The following is a 15,881-nucleotide window of genomic DNA, read 5'->3' on the forward strand; positions in this document are numbered from 1 at the left end:
AAACGGAACGTTGTTTTATCTCGGTCTGCTCAAAAGTCATTCATCAGTGAATTATTAAAAAAATATCCGGCGATAATTTACACGTTTTTGTGAATAAAAGAAGTCAATTTTGTGTATGTGATGTAAATAAGTTATTAAATAGGTGAAACAAGATGACTATGAAACATATTCTTGAGTTTGATTGGTAAGCTTATGTTTGTAGAAGTTTTGTATAATTCCCTCTCATAAAATATTTGCGAATCGCAAATATTATTTCATAAAAACATAAGTAGAAATCTCGTGTATGCTATGAGTATGTTACCAGCATATATCAGGAGTTGAATAAGCAGTAACTTATTAATAATTTTATACATGGTTGAATTACACAATGTCTATACTTCATCTATCTTTGCGTGAAATATTTGCGTCTAAAGATGCTTACTGTTGTGTATTCATTGAAGGAATCAATTAATTATCTTGTTTTATGTCGATACACTTGTATGATTCCGGATATGCCTATTTTTCAATCATTCATTAAGAGCTTGCTGTTCAGCTTCTATTGTGTGAAAAATATAAATAAAAATAGTTCTTACATTGTACAAATTTAGTTGATAATTGAACAGTCTTGGCTGGGTTTAAATCATCCTTTTTATTATTTTTCTTCCTCTTCCATCTCCATCTTCACATCCATCCTTTTTATAATTATATTTACAAAAGAATTATGATACTGTTACCTCTGTATTATGAGCGGGACTGTGTGTGCCTGCAGATCATTTGTACAAATTTTTCAGTCTAGTAAATCTGCTATTAAGTTAATCTATTTACTGCTGAAATACATTAGTATTTCTAAGCCTATTAAGGCTTAAGAAGTTATTGTTGCCAAAACATAGTGATAAGCACAGTCACTACTATAAACTATCAAAAATGCATCTTTGCCTACAACTTTGTAAATTACAGTTGTGTTATTATAATTTTTAAATGACATAATCTTTGAACAGGAATACACCTGCTGAAAACGATGAAGATTGTTTTCTTGATGAAGATGATGTAGACAACTCGAACATTGAGAAGATTCTTCGCAACAAGTTCATTGACCCCATGTTGAGTGATGAGGAAGAGGAGCCTCAACCTAACAACATTGATTGGGATCAAGTATTCAAACATAGTGTGAGTTTATTACCTGTAGAATTTTCAAACATTTTACAGATTTTTTTGATATAGTTTTGTTTTGTACACAAAGATACACTAATTCTACAAATTCATTGCTTTGCTTATTGGATTGCTCTTGTTAACTTAAATACAGACCCTCTTATTCATAAACACACTATAAACCTGCTTTAGTTAAAATACTACTATAATATGTTTTCTCTTTTTCATTATGCTCAGGAGTGAAAGAAACAATACTCTTTAAAAGCCTTCATATATTTTTATGAATAAGTGGGAGAGTTTATAACTATGTTGGAAAAAAGTTCATAAAGTTTGCTATTTGACAAAAATATGATTACCTTGACTAGACTCCAAAATAGTATTAGTGCAATTTAAAATGACAGTGAAGCTTGTTATAAAATGTGTATTTAAAGTAATTAAATATCATAACAAATTATTTAAATAGCAAATAATCAAAAAAAAATATTGCACAAGACAAGATTTGTTTTGAAGTTTCATTGGTTTTATTCAAGATATAACAAGATTGGTATTGCATCTATCCTACAGGCAAGCCGCACAAACAGAATATTTGTCCCTGGCCTGCGCGCACCACCTCCTTACCCCAAGATATCAACACTAACAACGGTACAACATGTACACGGACTGAAGATCATGTGTGCCAAGCATCCCAACATACTTGATGAGGTCCACCTGCCTATGCCTACTAAGGTGGACCATAGGACTTTTGAGGTATGTATTTGCTTAAAAGTGATTTATTTTGTTTAAGTTTCTATTGATTAATTTTTCTATATATTCTCGATTACGTCAAAGAAACTTAATCGGTTGTCTTTTCATGTGATTGATATAAATCAGTGTAATCATGTTTTTTTATTTGAGACCATCTTTATGTCTATCCCAATGTATCCTCTCGTCAGTCGGGATTTACACACACAGTATCAACACTCAATAACTGTTTTGCCTACTAGCAGCATCATGAACACATTTACCACTATGCCACGAAACCGTTTGTATTACTATAGTAATACGAAAAACAGCACTTAACTAAAACTAAAACACAGGTACTTCAATAACAATATTTGTTTGTTTTTATTCCTACAGTCATACCTAGACAAATACAAGAAAGAACAGAAAGAATACATAGAATGGGCAAAGTCACTCTGGACCAGTGACCATTGCATCCGCGCACTACGTCCCAAGCCGAGCATCGAGTCTATATATGAAGCGGAGTTCAAGATACGAGCGCAGAGGCTCAGTGGCTTTCCTAAACACTTTGATATGGCTGCCCAGATTCCTTTAGAATGTAGCAGGCCGTATAAATATGAGTTGACGTTGAAGGATACTTTGCTTGGGGTAAGTTTACATTGTTTGTTAGTAGGGTATTTTTGTAACCTGTGCCGAAACGTTAGGCGTTCTAAGGTAAAATGCGTGATTCGTGATTCCCGTATTCTATTAAATTGTATTTTTGCTAGAGTTGAACATAGATTGCATGTAGAAAGAATTTAAACACGACGGAACTTTAATTGAATCGTTAAGTACTAATAAAATTGCAAAAGAGTACTCGAGTTTAGAGTTTTTAACTTTGTACATTTACCATTCCTTATCAGACAAAGTTTAAAATCAAAAATTCTTAATACTTTTCACCTATGTCATTGACAAAAAAAAATCTTGCTTTGGCCTCCATTCATTCATTTACCTACTACACAACTTTAAATCTATATTCTTCTCCTGTTTTTAGGTAAACATAGCAGAATTGCCTCAAGCTCAGATTCCAGATCGTATAGTGAGGAACAGCACTATCATCAGACCATGTTCTATGCCAGAGCCTTGCCAGAAACACCCTTATCAATTTATACTACCAAGTAAGTGCATGTTCGCATTTAATATTTAAAATATTAAATAACATTGTTTATGTTTTAAATAGATCCTCAATTAAACCATACCTTAAAAGAATTGACTATCAAAAAATCTAAATTAGTTTTTACATTAATTAGTGTTTTCATCAGATATTATAAGAGTAATGCCAATTTGATGATGACATGTTACGTCTAACAACATCTAATGTTCAAACTCACACTTTTTTTAACTGCTTATCAATCTTTGGTAATAATAATTTTCAGTGTGAAATTTAAAGCATTTTTTCATCAATTATAATTGATGAATATTAGCAGTCATATTTATGCGCTATATATTGTTCCAGCGGAGGACAGTGTATCGATCCTGCCCATCACGGAGCTGCACCGCGAGCTGGCGCAGTACGCGGCGTCGCACGGCACGCAGTACATCTGTAGCGAGAACGCGCTCCGCTGTCTGCTGGAGTTCAACAGACACTGGACACTACCGCTCGCTGTGCATTCTGCTATTAATGCTGGTAATTATAATCTTCATATTTATCATGTTTGTCTGTCTGTGTAACATTCGCCGAAAGGTCAAGCAATCCAAAATAGACTGTAAGTTCGCACCATATAATATTGCGCAAAAAAATAAAATTAGTCTGTGTTCGCAATATAGTGAAAACAACGAATGATTCGTCATGCGGTTTTCACCAGTAGAAAGCGTGATCCATATGACTAGTTCCAATTAAACATAACTTTACAGAATACAGTGGTACTTTGCTGTAACTGACTGTTAGCCAGACTGATATTAGTAGTACTTTGTTCTTATTTCTTGGTGTACTAGACTAAAGTTCGTTTGTTTGTTGGTAGATGGTGAATGTGTAAACGTGGTGGTACTGGACAGCGAGTTCTCGGTGCACAAGGAGCCCGCCACCACTAGGACTTACCGCGCGTTCAGACACCTGCTCGAACATGCGCTTATACCGTAAGTTGTATCTCAATAATAATACCTTCTAATTGTTTAATCTGATGTATTTTAAGGCAACTTATATTAAATATTTTTAAATAAAAAAGGGAGTGGCCCGGTCTTCCCAATTACACCAACCCCTATATATACCCCTATAAGCCCTAAAGATGCAGGTATTATATTATATTAGTACTTGGGCATAAATCGAGTAATACACTGTTGGGATACAGATATTAACCTTTAAAGCCAACCAATAGCTTGTTTCCCATTACTATTTGGATGCCACCGCTACTGACCTTTTGATTAGGTTGTATTATCTACTGTTCTAGAAAAACATAAGATCACTGTGCATCATTCAATGTCAGTGCCAGCAAAAAAAATTGTTACACAGTAATTTCAACAGTTAAGTGTCTATTTTAATTAATAATATCCTTATTATTCATCCATACAGCTCATCAGAGATCCAAAAAGCCCTAGAGCGCAACAAAAGAGCGCCTAGGAAGCGTAAGCGCACGACGTCCAAGCCGCCCGACCCTAGCGAGCACGCCTCCAGTGATGACGAGCCGCTGAGCTTGTACATCGATGATGACGATGATGATGAAGATGCCAGTATGTATTACTTATGTTATGGTTTTGTGATGATATGTGGGTCTGTTTTACCAGCAGATAAGCTCTTGTTTAGTTGTGAATATTTGAATACGGAGTTATCCATTTTTGAGGAGAAATGGACAGATATAACAAATTTTATAGTTATTCCTCTAAAATCCTTGTTTGAATAACTAATACTCTTAAATATTTAATCAATTTTATTGACGAATGTCATACTTAATTCCTCTGCTGAGCAAAAGTCTACTCTCGTAATTAGGGAATACCTTGAATTGCCGTAAAACAGTCAATTTTGAGTATATTTTCTGAGTTTACTGTAGCTTCTTTATAAATTTTATGTTAAAGAAAAGTAACAAGATGCTTATTTGTCAATGGTGAAACTAACCCTAATTTTTGTTTACTAACCAAATGTTACAAATTAGTAGTTAATCAGGGTTGTTGGTAGAGATGTCTGTTGTTATTTTTTACAAAAGTCCCACTATTGGGCAACGGGTCTCTTCTCAGAATGAGAGGGGTAAAGCCATGGTGTATGAACCTATAACAATGTTTTTTAGAAAAGTCCCACTAAGTGCTATGGGTCAAAGTGTATGTATTATAAAGTCCCTCCTGTGGGCATCGGTCTCTTCTCAGAATGAGAGGGGAAAAGCCGAGGTCTATCCTGACCAAAACGAAATTGTACTTCAAAATATTGTTGTAGTTTATTTAACAAAGTCCCACTATTGGGCATCGGTCTCTTCTCAGAATGAGAGGGGTAAAGCCGTGGTCTATCAGACCAAATAACATATAAATTGTACTTACAAATGTTGTAGATAAATAATAAAAGTCCCACTATTGGGCATGGGTCTCTTCTCAGAATGAGAGGGGTAAAGCCATGGTCTATCAGACTAAATAACATATAGATTGTACTTTCAAATGTTGTATTTATATAATAAAAGTCCCACTATTGGGCATCGGTCTCTTCTCAGAATGAGAGGGGTAAAGCCGTGGTCTATGTAGACCAAATAAAATATAAATTGTACTTACAAATGTTGTAGTTAATTAACAAAAGTCCCACTTGTGGGCATCGGTCTCTTCTATAAATGAGAGGGGTAAAGCCGTGGTCTATGCTGACCTAGTAAAATATAAATTGTTTTACAGATATTGTAGTTAATTAACAAAAGTCCCACTATTGGGCATCGGTCTCTTCTCAGAATGAGAGGGGAAAAGCCGTGGTCTATGCAGACCAAATAAAATATAAATTGTACTTATAAAATAATGTTCTTGTTAAATAATAAAAGTCCCACTAGTGGGCATCGGTCTCTTCTCAGAATGAGAGGGGTAAAGCCAGGGTCTTTATAGACCAAGTGGAAGCTCCACTGAAAACAGAATTGTACACATAAAAAATATTGTATTTATACATTAGTATAAAAAAGTCCCATGAAATGGGCACCGGTCTCTTCTCAATATGAGAGGAGTAAAGCCATATCACACCACACTGACCAGACTCATCAAATACATAACAGAAATAGTTATAATTTTTCTTAATAAATACATTTTTGGAAGTTTTGGACAGTGTAGTGTTTTTAAAAATGAGAGGGGAACTCATTATAAAAAACCATATTGGGTCATCTCATTCAGCATGCTGTAATGTAGATGAAAAGCCCACCACCTTGTACAATATACATAGTTTATCTATGTATATTACATTACTATGACTTGTAATAGTATAGTTAGATCTAAGCCTGATACATTATCTATTTCTTTGGAGACTCACACAGTCATCTGATTGCGACAAATATGTAGTAACATGATTCTCGACAAGTTCAAGATCTATGACCGATATATAAGAAGAGCAGAGCCCAAATCCGTAAACATAGCTATTAATACAAAAACACTGGTTTTGGAAATTCAAGCCCCCTTATTATGGAAAATCTTTGGGATAAATCTGGTTTGAAAGTACTCAAAAGAGGTTAGATGACTAGCATTGGAAAGATAAGGAAAAAAAGTCTAATTTTTGTTTTGGTTCGTTTCGTTATTGTGGAGTGCTGTCCATAAAAATCAATATACTCTTGGTAATTTAGTCGGTTATGAGAGCGATTACAACTAATACTTTCTTACAAAAGTGCGTATACGTGCCAAAAACGTGCACCCTAATTGTAAATGGTCTAATAATCGTCTGTTGTACACATAGGCGTAGCCAAAAACTTAAACAGTAATCATTCAGATCACAAGAAATTCTTAGGAGATATTCTTAGCTGAGATTGTTGGCGTATTGATATTTTTAAGAATTAATTACATACCCTAATTTTGTTTAAAATGGCTACGCCTATCGCTGTGCGTAATATTCATTTAACTGCTGCATGATCTAATGGTATCAAATTACTATTTCGAGCAGTGTTATTGGGTCTTTCAATAAATACTCAGTAGCTGCAAGGAGGTAACCAGTAACCAGCTTTGACAAGTATCTGCCTGTTCCTGAGAGGTGCAGGTACGACGTTTGTCCGCGAAATATGTGTGTTTAATACAATAATAATAATTTAATGTTTATTTCTCTCACATCAAGTTCGTAGGAGGATTATAATGAATGGTATGAACCGGTTTGTCAACCAACCTTTATTTACTAGATATAGTCCATAGTTTTACCTAGATTTAAGGCTAAGTCTAGATTTTAAGGTACATTAAGTAGTAGCTTAATCAGAATCATTCACTGAACACATTACGGACTTTTTCAAAATTTACAGTATTTTTTTGTTCTGCTAAAATTGTACTTTTTGTTTTGTTTCACATTGGCAGAATTACCGATAGTCCGTAAACAATGGTTCTATCGTTATTTTTATTCACAAATGTGTAATTTTACTGAAAGAAGACTCGGTCATGTAAAGATAGCAGAGCTGACGGCTATTAGAGACGAGTGGAAGAATCAAAGCTACACTTAACACTGTGCAGGCCACTTTTAACGTAGAAAAGAATCAAGACTATCAACAAATATGTAATTTTAGTTCTTGTTAACTTCAAGAATATTACACGAACTTAATATCTTAATTGTTGGTAAATATTATTTTTATTTTGAAAAATTGTAAACTTAAGTTTTTATTAAAATTACATATTCATAGCCAAACACGTAGGCCGTTATTTTGATTTTGTATATAATGTAACTTTAGTTATTTTAGCTTAGAAAACATCTTAAATAATACATGTAATTTATACTATAACAAGCACAATAATGAACACTATATAATAATTAAGGTTTTACCGGCTTCGAAGAAACAAAGCTGTAAACATGCTTATATTAAATGCTACAGTTATATTGCTAAAATAAGCGTCAGGATAATTTGCGCTAAAAAAACATTTAATTTTAAGTTAAGGTTAAATTTAATGCATGCTTTTTACTTACAATATAACATATTTTCTTTTATACAAAATATAACCGTTTCACCCTTAGTTAATTTGACTAATGCATGAAAACAATAGGGTAGTTGACGAACAGTCAAATTGGGTACTCTTATGAGAGGTCCGCGTAGGGGTATATAAACTTAGCGTTTCTATGCTTCGGAGGGCACGTAAAAAGTCGGGCCTGGTTGTGGTCTACTAAGATAATAGTAGTTAATTCGCGTGAAAGGCCTTTCGGGCGGCTTGCATAACTTTGACACTATGTTGACCACTATCCATAAGATAAAACAAATCAACTAGTATCCTATTTTCGTTGGGATCAATTGAGTGCCTAATACAATGTGTCAGTCCGTAATAATTTTAGTGTTATTAGTTATTGTAAGTGTGAGCATTTTGGGTGAGCCTTTTACCAGTACAACTTTCATAGTTTTTGTCAACCTTGTCAACTACCCTATTTCTATTATTATATCCAATTGCATGCAAGCTTTTCAATGAACTATAATAATGTGTACTATATTGTTCAAATATTCGGGTTCAGCAGTAATTATAATATGAATCCGCACAAGTTTGTTATGACCACTAAAATGTGTGTGTTTTGTTGTTTTGCATATAACGCTTTGAAAAGTTACTAACTTTTGCTTTATTACATGCAGCCAGGTACATGCTCGCAGGCAAGTATCACTTAATAATACTAGAACTATAGTATTTTATGGAAATGTGATATAACTTACTGACTGCTGGAAGAAACAACCACATGAATGGCTATTTCATATAGTACAAAAAATCTTAAACGAGACGTTGAACATGATAAGTCTTTATGTATATTACTTGTCATTGTTGTTTGGATTGTTATAAAACCTAAGCTATGTAGTAGAACAAAATGAATTAAATAAAGCGAAATGGAAAAGTAAATTAAAAGTCTTTCACAATTAAAAAATGTTGATGTTGTTAAAAAACTAAGTATACCAAATGTCCTTACCCTTATTTACGTCAAAGAGTGACGTTAAAAAGAAAACGTTTTAGACATATGAGTGTATATGTCTAAACGTATACTTTAAAGTGTCCTTGTTTATTTTAGTTCTATAAGCAACATAGTATATATGTTGCTTATAGCGCTCTACTTGCGAATTCGCTTTGCGAATGTATACTATCTTAGTCATTATAATACAGTTATTAATAAATATATTTTCTTTCAACAGACGACAGTTATCTGTCAGATAATGCGGAACCGGGTTCAGATAAGACAGAGAACAAGCGATACTTTGAGAGCATCGCGAACGCCAGCGCTAACAAAATTAGGAAGAGCGATATCACTATGAATGACATCAATAAGATCATTGGAGTTTATAATTGCACTTGTTCTGGTAAGTTCTAGAATATTAAAAGTCTACATTAAGCTTAAAATAATGAATGGTCATTAATTATTTTATATTAACTCAATTTTTTAAGTGCCTTGGGTGACAACCGAAAATATTTGTAATTTTCAAAATTAAATATATTATGTGTTTTAAGGCTGGATATTGTGCATATACTTGTTGATAGTTGCTTCGAGTTTGACGACCTATTTATTCAAAATTTCAGACTTAACAAGTTTCTTACATAATAATGAAAATCAATGTTCTCATATTAATCGATCCCTAATATTATGAAATTGTGAATTATATTTTACTCTTTCAGATACGCTCTATGAAATTCCACCGCGGCGATCTTTCAAGAAGTGGCGAGTATCCAACATCAACACAAATGACAACATAGATTTTATAGTGCACACAGCTCATAAGGCCAGGGTAAGTTCGCTTGCAATAGTTTTCCGGAAGTTTCATGCACAGAAATATGTGAAAATAGCATTTGACTGTTATCAAATGTACTCTTAATATCCTTTATTCAACTCAAAGTTTCATGTGAAAAATCATAGCTATTTTACATAGATATAAGAAGTTCTGACTGCATTGCAAAATTCCGTGATACATTTAAATGTTTGATCACTGAAAAGTAACATATCAACGATATTTTCCCCTATAGAAGTAGCCTAAGATTAAATGGACAGTGATTTAAGCATACTATTATTCAACAGAATCGTAACACGGAGATATTGTTGGAACCACACCCTGAGTACCAGCTAGAACTCGGCGCCAGTGAACAGCCACCAGACAAAGTCAGGCGACTCGCTCTCTCGCTCATGCTGAGGAAAAATACTACAGTTCTGAACGGTAAGTCAATAAAATTACTACTAATTAAATTATAGAACCAAAAAGATAGGTTATTGTTGTGAATCAAACCTAAGACTTTCCGGAATATAGTCGCAACGTCTGTCAAAATTGCTTATCTGCCATATTTTGTTTGAAAACGCGATTCAGGATTTTGGCTTCACATAGATACGGTGGACGTCGATAGATAGCGTTATTCTCAAATTTATTTTACTTATACATATACTAAGGATGCGTTTCTACTGAAGCGGAGCTTTCCAAAGCAAAGCAAAACGGACCGCTTATCGACCAATCGCAATGTTTGAAATCGCCTCCCTGTCATTTGTCGATTCCCTAGTCTCTTTCAGTCCGCTTCAAGTGTGTTTCTTTATGGTAATAAGATTATGTCTGCATAACATTCAACTTTTAAAACTTATTTTATCATTATTTTATATTACACCGGTAATTTTTGTTCGCAGTCCGCGTGGACGGTGTGAACGGTGACATGGTGACTACTGAACAAGTGTCGGCGGAGGAATTCCTTATTCAACACGAGGATAAGGCGCAACAGGTATTACTACAAACTTTATAACATTATTTAATTAATTATGACTCTAACTTGAGTCTTGTGTAAACATTTATAAATGTAATTTTTGTTTTGTTCAGGTAGTCAATGTGTTGCACACTGCACTGAGTGAGCTTCAAGGATTACTGCCTGGGAATTATGTGCTTCAACACGAGGTCAGTACTTTTCCTACTTATTATGTGTCTACACACATATAATATCACGCTATTTATACCCAAGGGTGTACCAAAGGTGTATGAAATACAACCACGTTTCGCCATTAACAATGTTAGTACCAAGTAACGGGGTGTGTACCTGTTGCAATTTACCGGGTACATTACCAAATTCCAGGCTGCTATTGAGAAGTGTTCAAATATAAATTAGAAAAGACCAATAGCTCTTTTTGCCTGACTCTGAATCGAACCTGGGACCTAATGACCAGCATTTTAATACACCACCGACCGGGACACCTCCTTGTTATTATACAAATAAACGGAAAAATAATTACAAAGTAACTTTCGGAAATCTTTCTAGTTAATTTCAATAATAATAAATAGTTGCCTGGAAGAGATTGCCACTGTGCGATAAGGCCGCCAATTGTACTTTTATTTTAAGTTTATTTTATGTTGTTTGTGTTTACTTTATGTACAATAAAGAGTTTTCATTCATTCATTCATTTCATTCAATTATGAAATATATATATTTTTATTTATTGTGTACAGCCAAGTCACGGCGCCAACGCATTCCTGCTAGTGTCCCGGCCGCGAGCCAACACTCTCGTACTGGACTTCGACAGTACACAACTGACTGAGTCCGATGAGGCCAAGATGGTGAAGATACCACCCGTTATTACTACTGCTCTCTTGCCGTATCACAAGTAAGTAGAATAGTTTGATTTTATATTATAACTTCAAGGAAAATTTAAACCATGTGGTACCATAATTAAGTCGTTATCTGAATACCTTACAACGCCTATTAGTTCAAAGGACTACGTCAGTTTAAACTAATGCAATGACTGACTAATAATTGTCGCAGAAATCAGATCAGACCGTCTGAAAATCATTTTTACCGTCGCTAAATAAAACATGACAGTTAAAGTACTGGCCTTCTCATTATGAGCCCTATATTTAGATGTTTAATTGTACACACAGGTAATCATAATTGACAATATTTAATTAAACTGATAAGATTGAATATTGTATCATTATAAATTAGAAATCCTATCAAAATACCTGTAAAACTTCTACATTAACACCCGCAATTTGTACTGCCAATACAGTATTCCCATAATCCACAGGCACCGTAGGACTCTCCCATGCGCGTTCACTCCGTTCGAGAATCTGTTACTGAAGGACAAGAAGAAGGCTCCGGCGCGGCAGAAGACTCCGCCGCAGGCCATCATGGTACTAAATAACTATTTACTATATTATATTGCTGTTTTAACAGGTATTGGCGAGTGAAATCTAGCGAACGTTTGTGGAACTATCAAGTGTATATGTTGGCAAAATAGAAGTATATCATAAAACAAAACGCTTTGAATTATAATCTTAATATTTTTAAACAGAATTGTAACCTTTATCGCGAAATTTTAGTTAATTGTGGTTATAACTTAGTAAAATAGTATGATAGAAATTATTGGATACTGTGTCTCAACTTATAAATGTTGTCGCTGTTATTGTGCAATAATAAAAAAAAAAACATTTTCTGTAAATTCTGAACTCTAATCTACTTCTGAATAAAACGTCGGGTTATAAAAAGATGTGAAATTGTACGTTAACGGATCTTGTTAGTTCCACAAATAGCTAAAGAATCCAATCATCGCCAATAGTTCCAGAATTTTAATTTTGGTTTTTGTTAGCTGTGCTTGCGTTTCTTAAACGACGTTTTTCAGGAAATGTTTTTCCCCTTAAATTGATTAAATAAGAGTTACCAAACTCCTGATCTTTATAAAAGTAATACCTGATTTATAAATATTGTTGATTGGATATGCCCACTTGAAAAAATTAATTGTTTTATATTCTTATACATCTCTCCTCTCATTTATTTGTTTATCACTATTATTAATGTTCCAAAAAGCCTGAAAAATGGCTGTATTTTTAAGTGTTTTTCAGGAACATTGTCGCCACATGCACACACTGAGTCTGCGTTTAGAATGTGCCTTGTTTTATATATTTAATTTATTATTATACTAAATTTAATTATTAAATATTAAAGCCATCTATGGTGAGGTATTGGTAAAGTTTTCGACAAAGTTAAATATTTCCTTCATCACATTTTCAAATAGACTTAAAACACGACTCGTGTGAAATAATCGCGCTAATAAATTTCAAAAAGTTGTGTTATGAAAAAAAATATGTGTTGATATGTTTTTCGGCTCTTGTTTGTTTTTCGTGTAACGGTAAATTTGTGTTCATTTGGGAAAGGGATAAATAAAATTACTACAAAAGTCGCCACTGAAATAAAATTTTATGTCGTTTGGTAAGGTTCAATATATTTAAATATTTATATGTTTCGGTATCTGCGGTAATATAAACGTCATTTTTAACGATTTTTCATTTAAGTATAACATAATCACTTAAACTTTAGAATAAAATAGTTTTTGCTGAAACAATTTAAATTCAAAATCATGCTTTTCACTGTAAAAACATATGTCACTTAAAACAATTTAATTTAAGTATACCACAAATTCTATTATTTAAAAAAAAAATAATCGTCATTGCGGAATCTTAATAAAATTAGCTATTTATAGCGATATTATAAAAACGATAGTATCTAGCGCAAACAAATATCATACAAACTTACGGTCCATTTCGCAAAACAAAATAAGAAAAAAACCCAGCATATTTGGCAAGTAAATTCCTCACAATTTATCAAATCGGCACATTTTAAACCGTCACCTCAGTCTACGGCTGCTACAGTAAAGTATACCAATAAAAGGGTGATATTGCATGCATTTATTACAATTGTCAAATCTGCTTGTTTGCCTAGAGCGGAGCTGGCGGGCCGGCCATGGGGACTAAGGTATCACGTCAACTACGAAAGGACCTATGTAGCATTGCCGCGTAATGTATTCACAGCTGTTTTGAAATTGAGACGGTAGTTGTACTTGAAGAGATGCTGATTTCATTTTTTATAATAACTTTGAAAAGCAATTATTTAGCTCTTAAATGGCAAGGCTCAAGAGATTTCGATTTTTGCAGTAACACCGGTATCCTACTGGTGCAATTTTAAAGACGTACCTTTAATAAGTACCCGAGATTACCTAAAAACTTTTTAATTATTTTGCATGTATTATTTTTGTTAATACTCTTATTATTGTTGTTATTATTTTTAAGTTTCAATAATTTTCCTTAAATATATCCTTCGAGTATCACTATCTGACTGATTTCTATAACAGCGATGTTGTTTGTTTTATAAACTACTGAACACGATAGGTATGGTGTGTCTAGAATCTACAATGTTGGAAGTCACAGACAATATGTCAAAAATATTTTCTTAAGTTAACCTACCCATAAAGTCATAAGTCATAAAAATCTTAATTTTACTGAAAAGAACACATACTCCTTTTTTGAAAAGCATACAGGGTAAATTTTGAGTGCATTATTAAAATTTAATTATGAAACCCCCTAAAAATAATTATACAAGCAAGGGTTTCTCTATACTAATATGACTCGCCTCATCGTAGATTTTAGACACATATTAAATACAACTTAAATAAACTCAGTGCATAAGTATTGACTAATATTACACAATTGCAATTATGCATTACGACAAGTACTACTTGACCGAAACGTCAAGCAAATAAAGGTTAATGATGCATAATTGTGTTAATATCTAATATTAGATAATACTCCATTATTCAATGGTTTAGGAAATAGTAGGGCTATATATAAAGTCCCTCAAAATCGAAGTATCGAACAACTTATGAGATAAATCATTTAGAAATAAAGTCGTTTTATTTTTTGAGTAGTTTTGAATGGGTTCCTAAGGTAATATATCTAGGTATTTTGGTGTAGAGACATAACAAACGGACATAAGGACAGACACTTTCCCAAGTAATAGAATGGGGATAAATTCTCAGTCAGGTTTTCAAAATAATCTTGTAGAACTAAGTTTATTATTTAAACAGTATAATGAGTTATGTTAGTGAAAAATTAATACATAAATGTTGAATTCTATTTATTCGTATTTGAAATTGATATTGACATCTCATTATGATCTCATTGTACTGTACAAAAAGGTACATGTTCTCTTTACCATTCGGAATAGAATAAAAGACGGACAAATGCTGTGTAACTTTTAACACAAAAATATCCTTTTATTATACTAATATTTAATTGAAACAATGATCTAATTATAACTCTCATATGGTATACGTTTCAAAGCATCTTTAATTTCGCAATTGTTACGGGTAATAGCAATTTTCTAACAAATGTTTCTACCATTATGTTGACACGCAGCTCCATTGCGATCATTATTGTTTAGAGAACACGTACCTTCGTAGTAAATAGTTAATTAAACAATATTTCAAACAAGGTATTACGTTTATATCTTTGTTTCAGTGGCCAAAGAAGAACCGCAAGAAGAATAAGAAGAAGAAGTAAAACAACAAATTAGGTGATAATATTTATTACATTTTATTATAAAATATCTGGATTAAATAAATAGTGTCTCTATTCCTAATCTAATACACTTACAATTCATATACATGTAATATTTAACTTATGAATAAGTTTCGGCTAGCTTGACATTTGAAATGATGGGATTTTTCATACATTCGCTGTCACTTTTTTTAGGACATCTAGATGGGCTATCCGGCACTTACTCGTAAGTTGTAAACTAGCCGATAGTATAGAAACTATGAACAAGTATCAACTAAAAATAAAAATAAATTGTTCCACCCAATACTGTCCCACTGCTGGGCAAGGTCTCCTCCCTTAATAAGGGAGGGGTTAAGGTCACAGCCCACTTACACGACTCTGCTACCACCCGACTAATAAAATGTCATTCAAATATGGGCTGTAAGTTGTGGCCTTGCGGTATAGTTTATATTGACAACATAAATTAGCAGACAGATAGGTGTCCGCAAGCTTCCCGCCATCAGACTGCTCGGTAGTTGACGCCTTGCTGATCACGCGTTGTAAACGAGCGGTCGGCGCGGTGTCCGTGCGCTGACTGCTTGTAGCCGCCGCGGCGACTGCTTTGGCTGT

General features: G+C 33.5%; 1 protein-coding gene across 4 annotated transcripts; it reads left to right on the forward strand.

The window, feature by feature from the left end:
- On the forward strand, positions 1-15,284 carry LOC142974241 (uncharacterized). 4 transcript variants are annotated; one of them, XM_076116424.1, is made up of 19 exons: positions 1-184; positions 978-1,146; positions 1,693-1,875; positions 2,245-2,496; positions 2,882-3,005; positions 3,344-3,514; positions 3,849-3,963; positions 4,397-4,554; positions 7,094-7,117; positions 8,574-8,591; positions 9,120-9,284; positions 9,598-9,707; positions 9,995-10,130; positions 10,586-10,677; positions 10,773-10,847; positions 11,394-11,548; positions 11,969-12,074; positions 13,660-13,692; positions 15,234-15,284. In XM_076116424.1, exons 1-19 carry the CDS (start codon positions 153-155, stop codon positions 15,273-15,275), a joined length of 2,160 nt encoding a protein of 719 aa, XP_075972539.1. In that variant the 5' UTR covers positions 1-152; the 3' UTR covers positions 15,276-15,284. The 4 variants fall into 4 exon arrangements, with proteins under 4 accessions (XP_075972539.1, XP_075972538.1, XP_075972541.1 ...); XM_076116423.1 differs by having other exon boundaries at positions 13,660-15,284; XM_076116426.1 differs by lacking the exon at positions 13,660-13,692.
- Positions 15,285-15,881: the final 597 nt, after the last annotated feature.

Source organism: Anticarsia gemmatalis, chromosome 7, assembly GCF_050436995.1.
Source record: "Anticarsia gemmatalis isolate Benzon Research Colony breed Stoneville strain chromosome 7, ilAntGemm2 primary, whole genome shotgun sequence".
Classification (NCBI taxonomy): Eukaryota; Metazoa; Arthropoda; class Insecta; order Lepidoptera; family Erebidae; genus Anticarsia; species Anticarsia gemmatalis.